Here is a 23,672-nt window from a genome sequence, read left to right as displayed (position 1 = left end):
CATACACATCTAATCAATTTATTATCAAGGTAAACGATGACGCGTCGTGTTTAAAAGCGTCCAACTCATTCTGGTGGACAGTGCTATTTCCGCACAGTTGTTGAAGAGTCTCCACTGGTTGGCTGTCAATTCTGTATCTGCCTGGTCATTGGCCACCTTTCCCGATAAGGGAGTGGCTACATTTCCAGGCTAGCCGTCAACAGCAGCCTGAAACGCACAATGGAAATTAGCACTCTTTAAAGATTATCACCCGGCCTGCACGTCGACAGCTGCGAAGTCATTTTCAAACTTTTGACACGACGGAGGACTGAGATTAATATTTTCTCTTTTATATATGTGATAGATTCGAAAGAAGCTCCAAAAAGCGAGGATGTTGCTCCCCGTGGGAAGATAATGAAGAGGCTGCGTATTCTGATCGTGTGCCTCATTGTAGCTCTCTTATGCTGGTAAGAAACACTTCCACATCAATTGTTTTTTTAAATTTAGAAATTGAGAATAAATAACTGGATTGCCACATCAATTTAGCTGGTGTTTTGTTTTTGCATCGGGGAAACAGCACGTCTCTGCCTTCGTGTGTCTTTGATCGTTATCCATCTGTCACCAGTGTCGGCGGATAATGTCGACGAATTCAACAATAATTTCTAAATATTTACGATCGTAATTCTTACTGTTTGTCTTTAGTGGTAGAAGTGGGATAAGGGGGGTTTGCATTTTCTTTTTAATCAGTTGGCTCAGAAACCTTCGTTTTGGTCGCACTCAAGCTACTTGATGTCACTTGTTTGGTGGTCCTTAAGGAACATTTTTTAGATATAAATTGAAATTTTGTCTTTAAATATGGGTGGTATGGGAAGATGAAGTGTAATGGCCATTGTTAACTGGATTCATAACAATTTAACAGGTGTGCAGTAAAGCATGTTTTAGGTTAATTGGTTTGACTAATTTCCTAATATGTACTGTACTAAGACCCTAAATTCATTCTGCCACAACACATCAGTGCAAAGAGCAAATGCTTCCAAAGTCATTCTTTTATTGAACATACTCTTTATTTTCCAATCAAAATGTTAATATTCAACGTGAAAACAACCATGATGGTCTCACGATCTAGACATGCCTTGAAAATTGATGCCCAATCCAACTCTTATTATAATCTAAAGAATAAAATCCCTGATGTTGCTCCTTTTTAAGGGGCCAAAGGTCACTGATCAATATTTCACAAGACAAATTTAAACATTGACTCTTAGGAGAGCCATGTTGACTACGTGGCTTTGTTGTTAATTGGAAACCTTAACTCGTTGCCTGCCATTGACAGAGGACCAATCCATTTTGACTTGGCTGACAACTTCAATATCATTGGCTGTCAATGCGTCAGTATCTTTTTGTGGCTTTAACTGATTGGTTCCGTTTTTTTATTTTGCTGACATACTAATGGTAGTCCCAAAAATTCTTTACACAGCAAATCTAACCTGTTACTTGACTTCTTGGATTCTGCACTATTGTTCACACGGTTAATTTCTATATATAATTTAATTGTTTCCTCATTGCAGTAGAACACAATGACTTACTTTTATTTTACTTTGCTGCTGTGCAGTTTTTCCACAAAGATGATAGGAGACACATTAGGTTTCATTTACCTGCAATTTAAGACCTTTACATTTGAAATTATTGTAAAAGAAAACGAAAGGTCTGATCAGAGAGGGAGCAAAGATTGCTAGCAAGAATGAAAGAAGCTTTTGATGACTCTAATGTAATAATCTTTTATTGAAATAGATGCTCATGTGAATTTGTGTGGTGCTGTTTCTCATAATCTGTGAAAAATCCAACAATGTTGCACTCTTTAGAGACTATTTTGAGCATTCACAAATTACCAGATTAAACTGCGTTAAAGACAAATTTATGAGTGAAGGCTGACACTTTTCACTAACATTCCAATCATTTGGATGTTATTAAATTAACTTGAATATCTGTAGGTCACAGACGTTGAAACTACGTTTTAGGTTTATTCAACCAGAGTATCTTAATTAGTTGAGATTACTTTGGGACTGTTTATGTGCAAAAGTGCTCAGATTTTAAGAGTCCCAGTCCAAAAATCATCAACCAGTCCTCCATTCCTGCTTGCATGTTTAATTTTCTCCACATGATTAGTAATTAGCATGTAGTGACCTGTATATCGCATTAATAATGCTAAACCTTGCTCTCTGTCGCCCCTCACTCTTAAGTGTGACCCAGAAGATGTAGCATAATGTCAGCTGTATCCTTACACAATATTTATTCCCAGGTAGATCTTTTATACTTGCAGAGGAATCCAATGTATTTTAATCATTTTGTTGGTTCTTTCAAATTTCAGTGGTAAATCAAGTCGAAACACCAGCCATTGACAGCCTCAGTGATCATAAATTTACGTTGATTTTGTCTCCGTGTCGAAAATATTATGCAACAGTACTATCGCTCGCTCGGTGATAAAGCTGCAGCTAATTGACTAGTGAGAGATTATACACAATGTGACGTTTTGCTTGACGAGATACCGTGTGAACCATGACAGCGTGACGAATACAGTCAATCGTTAGCCTCTTTATGTGTAGTTAGTTCTTCCCCAGTCTATATATTGGCGCTTTATCGAACTCATCCAACCCACCCAAACCGAAACGCCAACATTTTTCCCGATCTTGGGTCCTAAAATTGCCCAGCCCCAAGTGAACGAACGCCTTTCTCAACTTTCGTGTTAACAGGACTTGTCATGTAAGTGCGACATTTTTAAAACGACTCCTGGCCTCTTAAGAATTTGTATGACTCATATTATTCATACTTTTGACAAACCTGCCGTCCGTCAAAGTCCCACAAAGCGTAGCGCCAAAACTTTTGGCTTGTCAAGGAAACCCGTAGCGACACCTTTTAATTAGACACTCAAAGTGAATGGCTGTGACTGAGAAGAAAAGACTCTCTGAGCGCTATCTGTCCTTGCTGTGCATGGCGTACTGAGGTGTGGGAGGGGTATTCAACAGTAACAAAGCCAGCCTTCAAGAACCTCGAGCTAATATTCGGCCGAATAAAAGATGTTGGCTCACAGCATGACTTTGGTTTGTCGGCATGCGCATGCTATTGCATAACCCCTCGCCCTCTTCTCCTCTTACACTCGACAAGTCACATTGTGATGGTCATAAACATGTGGACAAACACTCATATGGGACGGACGTGTTTGGCTCGGTGCCAGTAGGCTCTCATTGCACCGATATTAGTTTTGGGAGAATGTTGGCGGCAAATGTGGCGGTTTCAGTGCATGTTCAATGGTTTAAAGGTTCTGTACAGTATTTGGAGTGCTACGATTTGGACAAAATGGCAGACCAACCGTATGTGGCTTGGCGGAAGGGTACTGGTGCTGGACCAGAAAACAAACAGAAGTACTCTTAACATGTTTAGCATGTTTGTTTTCACATTGTGTGCTGAGTAACTTGTCACGTTCAACGTAATATTCGTCAAAACAAAGACCATTGAAGATGTTTTTATAAAATTAAGAGGCATCGTTACTAAGATACTCACGTTAATATATGAGAAATAAGGAGGACTTTGCCAATGTCTTGAAGCTGCACTGCACATCTTCAATGTATTTGGATAATACTTGAAAATGAGTTTTAACCCAAAAATTCAAATGAATTTGATATTGTAAATTACAGTTTCGCCTTCAGACTTCAATTTGTTTCTAGATGACAAACTGGCCAGATCCAGTTCTGTATGCATTGCATGGAGTCTGAGCCAGACTGGCACTCAATTGTTCCTGCCCACTGGCCATGGAGACCACTAAGCTCTGTAGACAACCGATAGAGAAAAACAAACTTTGCAGTACTTAGCTTCTGGTTCTTTGCATAGCTTGTTTTTTTTATTTGTGCCACCAAGCTCATGAAACATCACATAACTCCTCAGGCATGAACAAGCTTTTTACTCGTTGTATTTGCCCATTATCTGTGATCAAGCTAACTTTGACAATTTGAGCTTTCCAAGCAACTTGCTGACTCCTGTTTTTATACAACATAGTCTAATTCAAGGGGATTTTTTTAGAAAATAACCCCCCACGTCCGTGATTGCTTCACTTTCCAGAACGTGCTGTGCTTCCCCTCCCCCTTTCTCACTCTTGACTATTTACCTTGCTCTGCTGGCACCGTTTTCCCTGCCTCCTCTATCCGTCTTGTTTGCATCAAGTTTTTTGAGCGTCTTTCCACACCCCCAGCTGAGGGTCATTATCACAAAGGATGCCTGTCCATAGTAGTGCATGGGAACATTGTGTTCTCAAGCTTGCATGGCCTTTTTTTAACAGGAAGACCTATAGGCAGGCTGACCCATGTTTCACGTGATCTTTAAAGAAAAGGCGTGTCAATCTCATCTGTCATGGGCCACATCGTATTTAGGGTTCCCTTAAAAAGGCCATTTTTCCAACCCCATGGACATCTACGCCACGCAATTGTTTGTCTTAGCCCAACTTGATGATTTAGGGTTGCAAGTAGATTAATTTTAAAAAATGACTCCCAAAGTAAATTAAAATGCTCGTTCATGTATTAACTAAATTACTAATAGTGTTTTAACAGTTCAGAAAAACTAGAAAAACCTGCCAACAACAAAAATGACTAATTTTTGGAACTGATTAAATATATGCATATATTAAAAGTCTCATGTGCAAGTAGAAAATTGAAATTTGGGACCTGGCATCAGAAGGAGCCCCAAAACAGTACGAAAACACTATCATTGTATTAAAAGGGCTACTTTTACATAAAATGCTGACATCTAACGTTTCAAAAAGTAAAACTATAATATTTTGCTACTTTAGTGAGAAACATGAAGTCGATGCAAATGATACGCTTTCGTTGGCCACACTCAAACGTTGAAAATCCCATTATTCAAAGTATGCTAATTTTCACACGGAATCCCCATGCTAATTAGCAGGTCACTGTTTACTTAGGAACATGCAGCCAATGTTTTACTACCTAAAGTGCAATGGGTGCACGATGTACAGCTCTGAAATATTAATGAAGTCCCCCACCCCCTCTTAGCCGAGACCACGAATACGCTTCCACACCCCCTCAACCAATTTGGCCCATCCTATCATGCAACATTAAATCACATGACCGCCTTGTCATGTTGACGTTTTCAAACTGGCCTGTGTCAATAATCTCAGTGAACTTGTCGGTGCACTACAGTATGGTGACACATAGGGAGAGGTGTTTGTACGTTCCTGTTTGCACACTAGGAGAAAGACTCCAGTCAGTGTACGTATTTTGCAAGCGTCACGGCCCTGGCACGGTCCTATATAAAGTTCTTTGTCAATTTGGAGGGCCCACAGGTTTGGTGCGTAGTCAAATCTGAATGATACGGGGCTGTGTGCACATCACTTGACTAGATCATTTTGATAAGGATGAGATATTGTCCCACCAATTGTTGTTGTTATTATAGGATCAGCATTTTTGGGGCACTCCTACAATACTTGCTGATGTTACAAACTCTCACACAATTAGTTGATTTAATTCATGGGGTTTCTATCAGAAAATATTAAAATACTGCCGTGTACATTTTACGATAAATTAAGCAATCGTCATTGGATTGGTATTTCACTAAAGGTAACATAATTTTAAGTTGTGTGCGTATGTTTACAGTAAACTGCTGTTTCACCATTGTCCATGCTTCAGAGTTGAAGAATTTGAGCGTGCGTGCAATATTTACCCACATTTCCTCAAGCAATTATTAGCCAACCGCTGTGACTCATTATGGACTTATGCCAAAAAAAAGGTGGATTTGTTTTTACACAATCTCATTTATTGCATTTTGTTTTAGTTGCATATGGATGTATTCTTGCTTAGAAAATGATAGGTCTTCGTTTGTTTGGAAAATTTTAGTTGGCTGGTTAACTCCTTGGCTGCAATTAACAGCGATAGCCCTCTTGTAGTTGGTGAAAGAAGATACACTTTATTAGCTTCATCTGAAAATTGTACTAAGCAGCACATAATAGAATGTAGATATTAACATAACCCAAATGCTATCAAGTAGTTAAGTCACTAGTGATTCTGACTTTGCACCAGGTAAGTAAACTTAAAGGGAAAGACAAGACCTAGTAAAAATGGCCTACATGTGTGAGATGGTTGCTCAAAGTATTTAAGTCTTCAAATCGCACATTTCCTACACCTGTTTATGGATAAAATATTTAAACACAAAAAAATCCCCCTACTTAAGAATGCAGCCATTTTGTTACGTCAGTTACGAACATAAACACTGATACACTTGAGTACAACGTGCAGTAAAGAATAATAATGATGTCAGGAAGAAGGGTGGGCAATCTGGCTTGCATTTGATTGCCTGGAATAGTTCTGGCAGTAATAAAATGTTGCACATCTGCTTCCTGGAAATTCTGGCTTTTATTGACATTTTTCTTGACTATTCTACATCCAGAAAATGAAGCGACAGTTTATTAAACAATATTCTTTCCGCTGGTATAGAGTAGATTAGATTAGAACTTTATTTTATCCTGTATTTGGGAAATTTCCTTGATTGCAGTAGCAAGACAGACACAGAAGACATTGTAGACCTAGATAAAAAAATATATAGACACAATAAAAGCTTTCTGTCCCTCGAAACGGTTAACAAAGCCCTAATGTCCCGCCATTTTCATGTTGCCACAGGTGTAGGAACGTGAGAGGTGACTGTTTAGCGTGCATCACAAGCTGGCGGTATTGTTCCGTAACAGCAGTGTGCGAGCAAATTTATTGAGCAGCTGATCAAGGCGAGAGGCCAGGGGTCTGGGGGAGAGGGATAGCTCTTCCATGTCACCAGGCAGCTTGGGTCGCATTCCATTCCGAACTACAGTAGCAGTGGCAGCGTCATCTTCTGACTCGGCCCACATCCTTCCCAACCCCCTCGACACTCAGGGGCAAAGCTTGCCCTGAGTCAGCATTATCGGACTGCCCGGAATGCATGTCAGTCGTTAAACATTTCATACAGATATGGCAGGGGCCCAAGGCTTTTGGACGAGAAATAAGCTCACGTGTGCAGTCATGCTCGACACCTTGGAACACTTGTAATCACCTCTCCAACATCCAGGCCTAGAAGGGATCAAGGACCAATAGTGTGCCATGCAGCTGTCTGTATTTGACCCAGCAAATTTGACCAACTTCAGCCTGTTGTTGTTTTCCTCCACCCTACCGCCTCACAGTTAACTCTTGCTGTACTAGACTGACGTTGTAATGGGCTTACCTGCTGATTCGGTCCCCAAACCAGCAGGAATTAAAGGTGCAAGCGGCCATAAACTGAATAAAGGACTGCGACTCTTGAATGTGTTGTGTTGTTGGCGATAGATGTCTAATCCATTTTGATTTGGATTATTGGCAGTGAATAAGCGCCATTGATGTCAAATCCCTTACTGCCTGGGTGTTTTATCATCATCAATAGCTGTGCGAAACAATGTGGACAGAAGCCATAGTAGTACCCAGAGAAAACCCATCCATAGGGCAGTCGTCCAACGTAGAGTTGTGAGACCCACATGCTAAATAGTCTGGCTAGCTCACTTTGACTCGGTGTAAAATTTTTGACTTGTTCCATTAGGACATAATTGAGTCTTGGTGAAAGTGTTTTCATGTTGAATTTAAATATTTCAGTAACTCCCACAGAGTACATTTAAAAAAATGCTTGTTTGTAGTAGCAAAGTAGTAACCCAGACTCAAAAGGATGAGATTAAATGCAGTGCAGTTGCTAACTTGTTAGTCTTGCTCAACGCGCTTCCTTGCTTGTGTTGTACATAACAAATAATTGTGCCCTTAAACATTTATAATCTGTAGTAACCATACGCCTTCTATCCTTTTGTCAAACGTCCTTTGCTGCTCTCGCTATTGCGTAACAGTTATTGGCCAAAAGTAGGTCACCCTGCACCCCCGGCATTTTCATCTGTTTTCTTTTCATTCACAAGGAACGCTGTAATCCTGTCTTTTTTTCCTCTTTGGGATGCAAAATGACGGCAGCCGCAGTACCTTTTAAACTCTTTGTAAATATGTGTTTTAGGAGTGACGCCTAGGGGCTTGGCATTGAGTCATTTTACTGTAGCCAAGAGGTCTTTGTGCTTGTCATTGTGAAAGTTTGGACAGGATTGTTTACTCTGGATGTTTGTTGAAATAGTGGTGTTACGCCATGGAAGAAAGTCGGGGATTTTAACGTGCTTATTTGAGTGATGGATGGCCTGTTTTGGAATTTATGAGCATCAGTGAGCGGTAAATGGGATGATTTGAATAATTGTCATTTGGATGACATGAATTATAACATTTTAATTGCCACAGAGATGACTAATGCTTTAAAACCAGTTTGAAGAGTAAGGCACAGAATCAGACTTACTTGGCAAAATATACACCTACCTTTTATTTGGCCTGCCCTCCAGATCGTCTTTTTGTCAAAATTTCTATTGCCCAAACACGTCATGCGTGAAATGCTGTAGGCCATTCACAATTCTTGGCGTGGTTGACCACAGACCAGAAGGGCTTTGGAAATATTCATGCAACACCAGATACTTAAAAGCAGATATCCTAAACTTAGCCTGCAGCTTATGTTATCTCATGCTTTCTGAATTGACATGGTTGTGTACTTTCCGACTAACTGAGCAACTTTTGGCATGTGTTTAAGTTTAAAGTCAGTTTTTCCATTTTCATATTGAATATTTTTCTTGTCTACTTATGACTTGTGAGTGAGTAAAAATTGTTTTTCAATTATAGCACAACTTGTTTAACACAGCTGGTTTTGACTGGAAGTTTTATGTACCTACAGTTGCTCACATTTTTGGTAGCAATTAATATGTATTTTTCTTCTTGTTAATTGCACTTTATTTGTGCTATAACTGCATTGTTTTGACTTTTTCTAAGCTCGTTATGATTTTTACTGGTTTAGTCCATAGAAAAATATGTAAAAATGTTGTCCGTTTCTTAAGCTAAATTTGACAATTGCAATGTTTTAGTTTGATTACTAATTTCAAAGATGATCAGTCTTCCTAAATGGAGGACTAACCAAACAAGTTGTGTTCTTTAATAGTTGAATTTGTGTTTTCCAGGTGCCCCAATCATCATGCCAATTGTTCAGAGCACAGCTTGTCTGATCCAGGTCAGCCTGCTGCTGACAAAGACGACAACAACCAGCCTAATGAGCATACGCAGGAGCAGGTCTCCATGCAACTCCAGGTGTGTTCCTGTTTCTTATTTGTTTTGTTTGGAGAAATAGATGTGGCAGGCATTGATTAACTTAACTTGAACACTACTGCGTCAATCCGGTGTCTTGCTTAGCAGCAGCATTAGACTGGCGAGTGTACACACACCCAGATGGTGATGTCAAGCGCTTATTGACCTGGTAAAAAACGTAGGAAGATCCGGCATTAGTCCGGGTTTTGGATGCCCGTAAATGTACTTGCTTTTTTTTTTCCACAAAACTTATCTAGCAAATTATCTGGCTGATTATCACTAAAGTATCAAATTGATGATACGTGGTTCATAGATAGAAGCCTGGTTCCACGTTGTCAAGGTCCTTTTTCGCAGTTGAGTCATTTTACAGGGAGTAGCAATATTAAGTAGTTTAGATCCAGCATCTTGGGTTTAAAGTTCAGGGCAACACGCCTTGTGCAAGAAGGTCCGATAGTGGGATACCTACTCAGGAAAACAGCTGTGTTACTTGTTTGTTTATTATCATTAATTGTAAATGTTTAGATGGGACACTTTTCTTAACTCGTCATCATCGAGCTGTATCTCTAATAGAAGTAAACACAACTGCTAACCTCCATCTTCACAAATCACAGTTCAAATTTAGCAATCTTTTTTTCGTGTACACTGGGAGGTTTGTGTGAATATGAACACTTAAAAAGACAAATCAGTATGTTGGCCACGGGGATGACAAGGCCATGTCACTTGACACAACATGCACACAAACCCGAACCACAGGAATTTCTCGTATGCTAATAAGAATCCTCTTAAATGCGCCTGGCCTTCAAAAAACTAGAATGGCTGGGTTTTGAACAAATGCCAAGGGAAAATATGTGGTCTATAAGTTTACAGTTCTTCAGTCTATTTTCTTTGCGTTTTTGCTTTTAAATACATTTAACATGATAAGAAAATAGTATTATGGATTGAAGTAACATTGCTGATGTCAAGCTAACTGGCACTTGGATGTTTAGCAACTATTGGACTTAAGTTGGCAGTATCAGGCATTTTCTTTTATATCATACAATAACAAATTTCAAAACTTTGCGATATTTAACATGTTACTATTTTTTTCTTCCCAACATGCACTTGGGTCAAAGTGACCACGATGGGTTTAACCATCACAACATACAACCTGATGCAAATCCCTTCTCAAAGATTGTTTAGATAATACATTATTTCTTTTTAATACACATGACCAGTGGCTTGGCCAATAAATGGTTGATATAATTGTGATTTTTTTTTTTTTAGGAGGCGGAAGAACGAACGATACAGACCTCCTATGATATTGGACTAGAGGCTGAGAGAGCAGCATATAATGTACATCAAGAAGAGGTCCAGTTAAATTACTTGAGTCACGAAAAGTCTTTCAAACTAAAACAGCAGTAACTTTTTTTTTCTCCCCCCTTCTGTATACAGACGTTAAATCCACAAATAGTTGAAGAGGACGTGACAAATTCAGACCCAAAGTCTGATCCTCCACCTGCTGCTTCTGAGGCAGAACTCTCATCAGAACCTGAGATCGAGTCAGAGCTGCAGACTGACTCGCAGGTCCCGGACCTGCCTGGTGAAAAGGAAGCCGTAGTCTCAGATTTGAGCCCAGAACCGGACCTTGTAAACAGCGATACCGCGGAGCTGCTTGTCGAGGAGGCTGCCGAAAATCAACTCCCCACCGATTTGGACCCATCCGTACCTGAACATGAAGTGGACGACACACCTACCGCACAGAGCGATGGGACGTCTTCTTCGGAGTAAGAGTCATGCCTTTGACCATTTTAATAGACATTTTGTTGCTATTCTGTATGATGATTAAGTGCAAACTGGTCACACAAGGAAATCCTATCCTTTTCAGATTATAAACTGACAGCCATAAACATCAGATCTGTTCGAAGTGTGAGGGATGGCAGCCAATGAACGAATGTTTATTGGCTGCCACCCTTCCACTACAAATGGATTAAATTTGTTTCACCTCACAGCACAAATATGAAAAGAACTTCTTCTCTGGTTGTCAAAGGATTTCCCGATCCCATATCGGGAGTGAATCGTTATGTATCGCGTATTGTATTTTGAGGTACCGAGAGGTTCCCAGCCCTCATTTTTACAATGAAAATGACTGCACCCTGTACAAGCCTCTCAGACATGAATGGCCATTCCAAAAGGAATTGAGAATGGACCCCCCCTACAACAGCATTATGTATGGGACCTGCTAAAAGGATGAAAGCCATCATCTGGAGCCCCTTCTCGCCAGCCCACACCTATTTTCCTGTCTCTTTCCATCCCCATTGTAAGGAGATGTGGTAAACGCCATGTCCTTTCTTTCCCGTAGTGCAATGCGGGTTGCCAGTGCAGGAGACGAGCCCCCAGCTGACATCTTTGTCTTTGCCGAGTGCCATGACTCGCAGTGTGGGCTCGGCCCCCCCAAACTGGCAACCTGTGAAAACTCCTTTTTTGGCAGCCCCCTCCTCAGGTAAGTTTCCCCCCTCCTGTCCCCTAATGGGACACAATAATCACAGGCAATGACGACGTAAGGTCAATCGGCTGTTCGGCAACATCAATATGCTGGCCCTTTTTAAGCCCCATTTAATTTTGCTCAATCATCTGGCTGCTAATTTAATTGTTTCAGATGGATGTATTCAGCACTCCTTTGTCTTTCCTTGCATTTTTATTTAGAGAGGGAAATAAAGAGGACCAGAAATCAAGCAAGATCCTTGATTGCAGTCTAGAAACGGGGGATTCATCCACTTTGGGCCACGTGGAAGAGCTACAGGAGGAGGAACAAAAGGAGGAGCAGCAGGAGCAGAAGGAGGGAAGCGGCAAAGTGCAGCAGGACAACAACGCCTCTTTGCACCAGCATCAGGTCATTTGTGTTGGAAATTTGAATGCAAAAACAAGAATTATTAATTCATTGACAGTGACTAATAAAACTGACTCAACTTTGACCACACAGCAACTTTGTCAAATGAACACTGAACCTAAAAAAACAGATTAAACAATATTAGTGCTCTTTTAACGGCTTTAATGTTTTGTTGTTGTTTTTTTGTAAATAATCAACTCACTGGCTACCAATGATGTCAACAGATTTTTACCTACATTATTCGCTTATCTGATTTAATATTCTATGTTAATGTTTAACATTTGCTATTGGTTGAGCCCTTTTGGAATTAAAAAAATAATATGGCTATTGATGCATTTTTCTTGACTTGTCAAATTTGTAATTTCATTTAGGAGGACATTTTTTTCTCTCTTTCACTACATTACAATTGCATTTTTATTTCCAGAAAAAAATGTTGGATATTTTTGTGTTTATGAAACTGCGTGCACATGACAGGCGGGGGAGGCTGTTGCTGGCAAGGAGTCCGATCCCTCAGTCCCCAGCAAAGATGACATCCCAACCTTTGACGAGTGGAAGAAACAAGTCATGGAGGTGGAGAAGGAAAAAAGTAAGAGCGGAACATGCATAAACAGAACCCATGCATTATATACAGGAGAACATTCTATTACGCTTGACGACTAATTTCTGTCGTTGCCATTCCTCTCAAACTCTATTTTTGCATGCAGGTCAAAATCTTCACACCGCCACCAGCGGCGTCGTCAATCCCGTGAAGAAAGTGCAAAAAAACTTCAAAAACAACTACGCCTCGGTGGAGTGCGGCGCTAAGATACTCTCTGCAAACAATGAAGCCAAGGTTAGTGGATTCTCTTTTTCTACTCATACATTATTAACCTTCTGTAGAGTTGAATTGATTTCAATATTTGCCGTCCAGAGCACGTCAGCTATTCTCATGGAGAATATGGATCTTTATATGCTGAATCCCTGCAGCAACAAAATCTGGTGAGTCCCCCAAAGCGATGCAATTGTGGTAGCGTACGTAGGCGTTTGGATTTAAAATCTACTGCTCTGCAGGTTTGTGATCGAGCTCTGTGAGCCCATTCAAGTCAAGCAGCTGGACATCGCCAATTTTGAACTCTTCTCATCGACACCGAAAGACTTCCTTGTCTCACTAAGTGACAGGTACGCCATGTTCAATTCCACAAAGTTGTGGTGCCTGATCACTGACTGCAACATGTAGCACACAAGCACTTAATTTTAAAAAGAAATGCCCTGCATGAAAGCAAGAGTTCCTCTCTTAGACTGGACATCATTTCATTTAGTTGGTTCATAAATATCTCGACCTGCGTGGCATTTTGCACCAGCCTCAATGTATGCACACTATGTTTGGTGGAATTTCAAGGCTTGTGTGTGTTTTGTAGATACCCCACCAACAAGTGGGTAAAGCTGGGGACCTTTCACGCCCGTGACGAGCGCATCATACAGAGCTTTCCACTGGATGAACAACTTTACGCTAAATACGTCAAGGTACTCGGCTTGTTTTTTCTGTCCTCAGTGAAAGTGGAATCCTGCCTACAGGGGAGGGGTGTCATGAAGAGTGGTTATCTGCATGATTTGACATCATGGTTTAAAGCTCAGGGGACCCTCTTATGACTTTTCAGTAATTCAACCCTGCCGTATTTGTGCGAAACTCTATCTTGGGAATGAGTGAATGGCGAAATGTGACTCGTGTTAATTGCCGTCACATTGTGTATCAGTCACAGCTCCTCTGCTTGCATGAGCTGAAGGTTAGATGTGTTTTGTATCCTGGTAAAAATGGAATTTCATTGAAGTCATTCGCTGCCACTGCCAGTAATGTTTTTCCCCCCCGCAAAAATGTGTATGAACATGTCATCTTTCTCTTTTCTTTCTGGCCTAGTCTTGCTGCCAGTCTGCCTCTTTTCTTTAGAGCTTGTTAGAATGATCTCCATCGGCATCACGTGGAACCGTCGGGAATATTTTTGATAATAGTGTCTCAACTTTAAGAAAATGCTTGCAGCTCTTTTGATTGAACATCTTTTCTTGTTTATTTCTCCTACCTTCCGTGCTGCTGTCTTGCTCTGGCTTCAGATGTTCATCAAGTACATCAAGGTTAGAAGTCTTTCTCTCTGTCACAGGCTGTTCATCTGTCTTTAACTGTTGTGTTGTGTCTTAACTGGTGAGTTGTTGGGCGTGGGAAGCGCTTGTGACCAATGCATGGGAGTACTAACTCAAAGCCACACGGATTACGCTATTTAATTCACTTTGTTGGCAGTTTTGTGGTTTAAGGGTTTGATAAATGGGATGTACATTTGGTGTTCACAAAAAAAAGGTCACCAATTTTCGATTTTCAGGTGAATGTTTTTGTGTGTGGTGGTGTTGAGTATTTGTTTTTAGGATTGCCGCTGACTAATTCATGGCTAACATTTGCAGGTTGAGCTGCTTTCCCACTTTGGCGCCGAACACTTCTGTCCTCTCAGTCTCTTCAGGTAAGATAGGTGGTTTTCAGTGGCATTTGAGGTCCCGTTTAGGGTTTGATTTACACCACCAAAGTTAATTATAGTCTTTCTGTGGAGCAAACTAATTGCTACGTTCACATAAAAGAAGAATGGGAAAGCTATACGTAGCTTTTTTGTACTCTAAACAAAGTCAGTGTGTTGACTTGTTTTTGGCTGCAGCAACATGAAATAACTTTCCTTTCTTTTTTTTTTAACAAATGTTTTGTATTCAATTAATTTTGCTTTTAAATGAGTTGAGAAAATGTCAAAATATGCTAAAGTTGGGAACGTGTTTTCCAATGTCAATGATTTGACAAATTCCAATGGGAATGTAATCAATTCTTACTCAAAATATGCCAGTCTCTCAATCACGTGCACCGAACAATTTCACAGTGGCGTGTCCAACAGAGCAAAGATGACATCATCACTTATTTTGTCACAACAGGATGTAACAAAGTGTGTGTTTGTTTTGCACAGGGTATTTGGTACTAGCATGGTGGAGGAATATGAGGAGATATCAGATTCTCAGTATCCTTCTGAAAGGCTAGAGTACCCGGATGAAGATTTCGGTAAGCATCGAAAAACACAAATTCCAAATACAAAAAAAAAGGTCATTAGATAGATGTCCACTGTGAAAGTGACCCAATTTTTGGTTTGTAAATGTTTCTTTTAGATTATCCGCTTGGTTTTCAACCATCTGATGACAAGGCGTCTAAAAACCTGCTTGGATCCGCAACCAGTACGTACGCACAAAACCAAGTTTTACAGTTTTTTTTTTTGAATTTTTTTTTGTTAACAGACATTATTATATTATGTGAATACTTTTTAGATGCCATCCTCAACATGGTCAACAACTTAGCGGCTAACGTGCTAGGTGGGAAACCTGAGCTGGAGGGCCATGTAGGGGCTCAAGGTACGAGTGCTATTTTTTTTTTTTTTACATTCTGTCTTGGGTCAGCCGCATACTCTTAATTAATTCATTCATTTGCAAGTACCAATTTGGAAGACTTCGCCCAATAAATATATCCATTTTTAATTGTAAATTGAAAATTATGCAATTATGGCACTTTTTTAGATTGACATTTTTATACTTAAGAGTAGGTTTGGTGGAGTTTAACACTACATAATATAGTTTTACGCAGGTAGATGAAGCCCCGACTTGTTTAAATGTCTAACCGGATAAGAAAAATTGGAAAGATCAAGTGATTTAGTCTTATCTCGGTTTCCTAAACAGCTGAATGAGTCACTGTATACGCCATTTTCCAAATGTTGCCCTTTTGAAGGAATCAAATGGATCATTGAGGAAATGACAAGTCGCTAAAGTCAGATGTAGACCTTGCATCATTGATGCTTTGACTTTCAATGATTTGAAAAAAGGTGCCATTTAACATGTACAAATCATTTGTGGAAATTATTGTTTGTAACTTCTTTCCATATAAGGCACCATAGGTGTATCTTTTTATATCTCTTGTAATACTTACATGACATTCTAGATTAACAATGATGGACATTCAATTCAAATTAATTGGGAGGGATGGCAGTGATCATTCCTGACAATGGCTTTAAATGATAGAGTTTAAATCCCTGTTACTCCTGCTTGCTTTGCTGCGGGCATGATCAGTTCTAACTGGATCAGACCAGTTCTGTCTCCTGACTTGCCCAAACATAGGCTTGTGAGTCAAACTGCTAGCAAAATGGTCTCCTATCCCCACTTTCTCTTACAGCCTGCAGGCATTGTGAAATCATGAATCGAGTTTTTAATTATTTTCTTTCCAAAAGAGGAATCATTTTGCCCCAACTCTGTGTTGAGACTAAATACATTTCTCCATTAAATTGCTCAAAGTGCAGTTTTGTGGAATTAATGGGCACGTTTTCATAGAATGAATCGAAGCAGATTAATAGAATGATTTGGACACAAAGTCAGAGTGACACATGCATTTATTTGCCCTTTATGCTGTATGCCAATTTTTTTTTTAGACAGTTAACATCAATCTTAGTAAATCGCCCATCATAATCATACTAAAAGGGGTCACTTCATTACGATTTTGTTTTTCCATTCCTTTTTGTTAATTGTGATCTGTATGTTAAGACTAAACTACAACTATGTTTTACAAAATAATAGTAAAAAAGTTGGGGAAAAAATGCTGGCGCTAACTTTGTTAGGTGTCTGCTTTAGATTTCGACTCATCATTTTTGGATTAATATGGCCTCTGCTGGTACCTCTCCAAACAATGCTTTTTCAAATACTATACAATACATACTCTTTTACAATCATTTGTTTCTAATGTAGAGCGGCCTTGTTGGGCTTGTGGTTTACATCTGCTGAAAACACCAAATTGGCCTCGAGTTTGTGGCCAAATCCAAAACCTTCTGCTACTCGAAAAAAAAAATCCAGATAGCAATAACCACAAGACTTTGTGCTACTGCTCCCTGTGCACACTCTGACAGTAAGAGCACCATTTCCCTCTACTGCATTGGATGTGCAATTACATGTTAGTAAGGAAAAAAAAAAAAAAAGAAAGCATCAACCTTTGGAAGGCTTCCCAACTTGTTGAGAAGGACTGCATTAGTCTGAGGCCTTCATCTTTATAATGCTCTTTCTCCATTATAGATAATGTGACAGAAGAGCTGCTGACCAACAAGGAGGAGAATGTGGATGTTGAACATGACATACCAGTGGAAACCCCCCAAGATTCGACAGTGTAAGAGCCATACTGTAGGGGTGGTCTTTTTATGTACTGTACCTGGAAAGAAAGAAGGAAAAAAGCATTTAAATTATGAAGGTGTAAATCAAGGTGCTGAAGGATTTAAAAATATATATATATATATATCTCACGTAGGACAAAGTTTGGCAATGGATTCTATTCCCATCTGTATTTTGTCTTTTTATTTTGCTAATGTTTTGGATAATGATTTGCTAATAATTTGGATTGATTTCTTCAGAGAGATGCCCGTTGAATCAGAAGAGCCCCCACCCGCTGAGGACACCGCTCTTTCTTCCACGTCCAACCCTTCCCCGGAAACTCGCGTGGACAGGCAGATTGTGACCCTCGTGGAAGAAGATGACGAGGAAGAACCTCGACAGTCTACAGTCACCTTGTTGGAGGAAGATGACGAGGAGAAAATTGAAGAGGCGCTGGACAGGGACAGCTCGACATACTGTCCTTTCTTGACTTCACTGTCTTGCCTCGCCACGCTGCCGGAATTGCTTCACCGCTGGTGCGCCGTGGTGTTGGCCGAGGAGCGACTCCGTAAACTTCGCACCCAGACGAGCTCTGTCGTAAGCACCCCCACATCCAGGCCTGTACAGATCCCCACACCAACACGGGAAGTCCTCCCCCTCACTGAAAAAACACCAGAGCCGGAGGAAACGCTTCCAGGCCAAAACGTGGGTGGACCGCTCGGCGAGCTCCCCCTCACGCCGCACACTCCACTGCTTGACCTCCAGCTGGAGCCCAGCAGGACGTCCACCCTTTTCCCCAACAGCTTCTCGGACATCTCCGGTTCCCTGACTCCCACCCACCAGGACTTGCTACTGCCCGCCATCAAGGATGCAGCCCCGAACGCCGTTTCCATTCCGCTTGTCCAGGCTACTCCTCTCCCTGAAACGCAGCCTTTGAGCGCCGCTACTCCTCCCTTGGTGCCCAGCTCCCCACCACAGCTTCCCAGCATTGAGACGGAAGCCCCCGAGACCGCTCTCCCCACCCCTAAAGAACAAGATCTTCCCACAGCATCACGCCCCGAAGACCTCATCCTCCCTCCCACCGAGCAACTAACCACTCCCCCCGTAACGGACTCTAACGAAGCCGGGCACCTGCAAAATCCCAACGTGACTCTAGAAGAGCATGTGGACCCCCAAGGAGGGGAACCCCATCGGGTGGAAAGCGCAGATGACGAGCTATTAAACGGCAGCGCTAACCGAGCGGCCACCGATTTCTACGCCGAACTGCAGAACGGCGTCGACTACAACGGCGTCGGGACGGGCGGTAACAGTGCGACAACGTCCAACGGGGCGGCCGTGCACGGCTCCAGCCAGAAAGAGAGCGTCTTCATGAGGCTCAACAACCGCATCAAAGCCCTGGAGATGAACATGAGTCTATCGGGGAGATACCTGGAGGAGCTTAGCCAGAGGTACATATCGGAGTTGTGTTTGTGGTTTCTTCTTGGAGGTTTATGGTTCTTGACCATCTTATTTCTGCTTAGATACCGCAAACAGATGGAGGAGATGCAGAGAGCGTTCAACAAGACCATCATCAAGTTGCAGAACACCTCTCGCATTGCAGAGAAACAGGTGGGCGGGCACGCATTGTCGGTATTAAAAGGACCGTTAAAAGCAGTAATAATTGCATAGTTCATTTAGATTCTGAAAATTGATAAAATGTAATAAACATAAAAATGAAACTGCTTGCAAGGACAGCCATTGTATAGTTATCCCTGAGTGATATGTTCAACCTGCGCCACTTCTTCTTGAGTTGTAATGGTGTTTTAGATTTAAACATCTTACAATAACAAACACTTAAACCATTCGGGTAGTATATGGGTTGAAGAATAATTTATTTCTATTGTCACAGGCTGTCTAATGAGATTGAGGAAAGCGCTGATATGGCTTGAGAGGCAGGTTTCTTATTGTATTTGGAGTCCAAATGTGGGTAGTTAGGCGCACACACTAAGACTGTTAAAGTTAATCGTTTAAAGTTTTAGATTTCAGTTTTTATTTACATGCATAATATGACTCAAGTGTGCCCCACATGCATGACCAGTTAAAGAATAATTTTCTTCTAATATGTCTGATTCTTTTGTTTATTGTGGTTTTTGGAGCAAATGATGCAGGATAAATGTGTGGACCTCAATTTTGGATTGCATGGTTTTGTGATTCTTTTGACAAAGAGGGACATGATAAAGGTGTGCCATGTCCCTTTTTTGAATGAACTGACTCCGATTTTCTTTTGATCCTCAGGACCAGAAACAGCAAGACTCCATCCAGGCTCTCCAGAGTCAGCTGGGGAACCTCACAAAACTGTTGGGCAATCTCACCGTCACTGTCGAAAAACTTCAGAAAGAGGTGAAAATTGTCCTTCGCAGTCAATGGCCGACGATGATTAAATGATGAGGCGCAAACTCTTTCAACGGCAACACATTTCCTTCCCGCAGGTGTCGGACCGTCAGTGCTACCTGGTCTTCTCTCTGGTCCTGTGCTTGTCCCTGGGCCTGCTGATGTGTGCGCAGTGCTGCCGCAGCTCCTGCGCCACCCCCCACGCCGACATGACCGTCAGCACCGTGGCGGCGGTGGCGACAACGACGGCGGCGGCGCCCAAGAGGAACAACTACCCCAGCCCCAAAAGATGCTTCTCCTCCTACGACGACATGAGCCTGAAGCGCAGGGTGTCATGTCCGCTGGTGCGCTCCAAATCCTTCCACCTGTCGTCTTCTGCCGAAGGTAAACATGACACCAATCCGTTCACGACCTCGCCCTTCAGACTGCAAGCCGTCGGAGGCGGCTCGCGTGCACACGCAGGCTTAAGGAGAATAAGAACGCCGCGTGAAGCTTTGGTGGCTTGCGGTAGGCTTTTTAAAAAAGCCAGCTGCCCTCCAATTCAAAAGTTGAACATGTGTCCCTGTTCTTCAACTTGTGTTCCTGTTCCTTTTTTCTCTACAGTAGGTCCAGATGACTTGTATATTGTAGAGCCGCTAAGGTTTTCTCCAGAGAAAAAGGTAAAGTGTCTCCCATGTCAAATCAATACCGATAAATATAATCATGCATTGGAGTTATATCGCACTTTTTTTTTTTTTTTTTTTACAACACTCAAATACACTTTAGATTGTATTTCACTCCAGACGAGATAGTGGTACTATAGTGCAGTCTGACAGATGTACTCCACTTTCACACGTCAAATTATTAGTCTGAAATATAAAATATTTTTTTGTAGCCCTGTTATATTACATACATTTTCTAAAAGAAAACTTACAACTTTAATGTAAAAATATCAAAGTTCCTTTTAATCATGTTAATTTTTGGTCTTATGTAGGCATGAATCAAATTCTTAGTTTTTTTTTTTTTCTTAAAATTATTTTTGACTTACTCGCAGAGGCAAGTGAAATTGGTTGAATTAAAATTTGAAGTCGGCTAACTCGTTTTTATAGGGTTTGTATATTTTACAATCAAGAATGTTTCCCTAAAAAGGCAATCTTTCTGCAAAATGGGACTTTCCCCTGGCAAATCTAGTCTCTTTTTCCATATTCTATATATTTTAATACATTTTTTAAATTTCCAGATAAAGTACTTTCTTCAAGAAAATGCAAAGGTGTTTAAATGGCTAATGTTGTCATCCTTTACCTCAAATAATTGAATCAGCAAAATCAATTTTTTAAATATCCAACTTTTTTCCCCACCAATATGTTAACATGCATTCTAACTGGACCCTAGTTTAAACAATCATGCGAAAGACGTTTACTCTTACGTAGGCAAAGCACAAATTTCGTAGAAAAAAATGCTTAAACATTAAAAAAATGAGCGCACTTATGAGTAAAGCCATATGACCCATGCACATACACACTGCTAGTCTTTTGCACTGTGATTAACAAGAGGGTGGCAAATCTGATTGATTGACTAAAATTGTACCAGCATGAATAAAATACCTTTTCATTTACCTTTTTCTCCACTATGACCCAGAAACAAAATGATATTTTAAATTTTATTTAGCAGATTTTTTTCCCCACTGGGATGTACATGATGATGTTGTGTGTCCCTTTTTTAAGTTTAACATTTCCTCTTCCCTTCTTCCTGCAGAAAAAACGCTGTAAAACAAAATCTTTAGACAAGGTGGAAACACTGAAGGCGTCTGACCCCTCTGCACCCCTCACCAATGGCGACATTAAATGCAACGGCTTCCACGCAAGCCCCCACCCTTTGCTCCCACCAGCACCTTGGCTGCCTCCTCCACCTCCTCCTCCTCCTCTGCCGCCACCTCCTCCTCCTACTACTACTCAATCTGCCCCTGAGGACACCCCATCACCGCCAGCCTTTTCCGCAAAGGAGCCCCCCTCGGAGACCTCTAGCTCCAGCTCGTCCACCCACTCCGAGGATTCGTTCGTCGTGCGTTTGCAGCCTCCCTCGCTCGCCTTCTCTTACGGCGCGCTGCCCCCGACGACGGCCCATCGGGCCGCCCTTCCGCCTCCACCCCCACCCAAGTCCCGGCAAGAGAAGCGCCTCACCAAGCGACGGAAATCACGTCACGGCCAGCTGGCGGACAATCGCCCGGCTTCGCAGCCTGCCGTGCGACAGCTCATGAAGCGCGGCAAAGAACTTGGTGTGGGCACCGGCCGGGTGACGGCGGTTGCCGGACAAGTCTGAGACGCTGCATCCCAAAGAACCGCACCCCCCCATCAAAAAGACTTTTTAACGATTATGTGCCTTTATTGCCCCCCCTTTTTGAATATGTGTTCAAAACACGGATGTTCGTTTGCAAGGACAAGTCAATTGGAAGCATCCATAAAGTATTGAAAGAATTTCACACACGGTGAGAGAACCAAGTTACAAAATACACCTTTTTCTCTTTTTGTTGCTTTTCATATCTTTCCTGGCTCACAAATGTCTCCCGGGACCACCGTCTTTTACCATGTATTTCCTCCCAGCTTTTTTGTCTGTTGACTCCCTCAGCAGCCTCATGAAGAAAACAACAACTTGTACGTTTCACCATGTTTTCAGTAGAGCAGCAGCACACACTGTTTAAAAAAATAATAATAATAATAATCACTGCCTTTTTATAGTTTTGTTGGAAAAGTAAATTGTCTGAACTTGAAATTTGAACACTATAGGCCATGTGACCAACAGAACTATACTTAACCTCCATAGAACTAGCGATCAACAGTTATCATTTTAAGTATGCATCAAAACATCGGGAGTTAATATAGATTAATTAATTTCTGTTAAAATGACGTGGTAAATAAGTGCCAAGTACTTCTTTTGAATGTATCAACATCATGGTATTAATTACAATCCCTCTTGCAGTTAAATATTTTAACTGCACAGTTGCCATTGACAATTTGTTTTCTTAGAAATAGTCACTTTTGCCATACCAAACAAAATCGGATTTGGGAAAATATAAGTTAAAATCATTTGGACATCTATCACTTTCAAGTCATCCAGCGAGTGACATTGTTGTTTGCTTGAAAGAAAATTACCCCCCCCCCCCACACACACACACACACATTTTTACCCATGTCTGTTCTATAACTGAGCCAAGCAGAGTGATCGCACAAGCCTGAAAGAGCGGATTTATTTATCTATTTATTTTCACACACTGGCTGGCCAGTCTCGGTAGTGGGGAAAAAAAAGAACAGCAAAAAAAAGTTGTTAAATATCTTGTACATGCAAATACTTACTGGTACATGACTTAAGAAAACAATTGTCACTCTGCTGCTGCTTTCTGATTGCTGGCAAAGTTTGCACGTATTATGTCTGCATTTTTTATTTACCCCGAACCATAAAAAAAAGGTTTTCTGATGGGCTCTGAGTGGTTGTTTATCTTGACAGACTGGGAAACCCAAGACCCCACTTTTCCGCCTTATTTGCACAAACTGTGAAGAAAGATTGAACATGTTTATCATAAGCTTTGTGAGTCTGCATCCGTGTGTGTCCTTTGTTCACTCACTGTAAGTTTTGCGCGGATTTCATTTAAAAGGGAAAGCAGGCAAAAGAGGGTTGTACGAAACACTATATTCACGTCATCGCTTTTGTCTTGAGTGTCGATCTGAGATTTTATTTGTTGAGTGTGACGAGACAACTTTGATTCTACTTGACACAGCGGAAAAGAGGTTGCTCAATGAACTCCGTGTGCACTTTTTAAAAATGACTCCATGCCTTTTTTTTGGGTTGTTTGTTCAACTTTTTAAAGCAGTCTATTTTTCTTCTTTCTGTCTCCATAATGGTCTCTCTGATTCCTTTGAAAAGCTGCACAGTATTTTTTTTAGCAGGATTGAATTACTACAAAAGTTGTAGTGTCATTAGAAACTGTGAATTTCTAAATAAAATCTTTTTTTTGTTTGTCTATCACTTAGGCTTCCTGTTTACAGTACTGGAGCAAAGAGCAAATCTGCAAATGTGGCGAAATTATATTAAGAATTTGTTAA

General features: G+C 41.1%; 1 protein-coding gene across 6 annotated transcripts; it reads left to right on the top strand.

Annotated features, from left to right (window-relative positions):
* The first annotated feature begins 119 nt into the window (after positions 1-119).
* suco (SUN domain containing ossification factor) lies at positions 120-23,595 on the top strand. 6 transcript variants are annotated; one of them, XM_077607200.1, is made up of 23 exons: positions 121-446; positions 9,062-9,188; positions 10,449-10,532; positions 10,617-10,948; positions 11,524-11,664; positions 11,868-12,054; positions 12,526-12,637; positions 12,756-12,883; positions 12,962-13,029; positions 13,102-13,209; positions 13,449-13,554; positions 14,137-14,157; positions 14,479-14,534; positions 15,021-15,112; positions 15,217-15,282; positions 15,373-15,456; positions 17,155-17,245; positions 17,487-18,674; positions 18,747-18,834; positions 19,501-19,605; positions 19,695-19,980; positions 20,200-20,255; positions 21,331-23,595. In XM_077607200.1, exons 1-23 carry the CDS (start codon positions 394-396, stop codon positions 21,892-21,894), a joined length of 4,143 nt encoding a protein of 1,380 aa, XP_077463326.1. In that variant the 5' UTR covers positions 121-393; the 3' UTR covers positions 21,895-23,595. The 6 variants fall into 6 exon arrangements, with proteins under 6 accessions (XP_077463323.1, XP_077463324.1, XP_077463326.1 ...); XM_077607197.1 differs by having other exon boundaries at positions 120-446; positions 19,695-20,255; XM_077607204.1 differs by lacking the exon at positions 14,137-14,157.
* The last annotated feature ends 77 nt before the right edge of the window (positions 23,596-23,672 follow it).

This window comes from Stigmatopora argus, chromosome 8 (assembly GCF_051989625.1).
Source record: "Stigmatopora argus isolate UIUO_Sarg chromosome 8, RoL_Sarg_1.0, whole genome shotgun sequence".
Classification (NCBI taxonomy): domain Eukaryota; kingdom Metazoa; phylum Chordata; class Actinopteri; order Syngnathiformes; family Syngnathidae; genus Stigmatopora; species Stigmatopora argus.
The sequence above is the reverse complement of the archived record's forward strand: the minus strand, read 5'-3'. Positions and strand labels throughout refer to the sequence as shown.

Excerpts from the sequence above, each read along its gene's own strand:
- suco (XM_077607197.1), top strand. The coding sequence starts at position 394 with ATGAAGAGGCTGCGTATTCTGATCGTGTGCCTCATTGTAGCTCTCTTA. Across the intron at positions 11,665-11,867 it reads TTTGGCAGCCCCCTCCTCAG|AGAGGGAAATAAAGAGGACC; the intron begins GTAAGTTTCCCC and ends ATTTTTATTTAG. Across the intron at positions 17,246-17,486 it reads ACCCCCCAAGATTCGACAGT|AGAGATGCCCGTTGAATCAG; the intron begins GTAAGAGCCATA and ends TGATTTCTTCAG.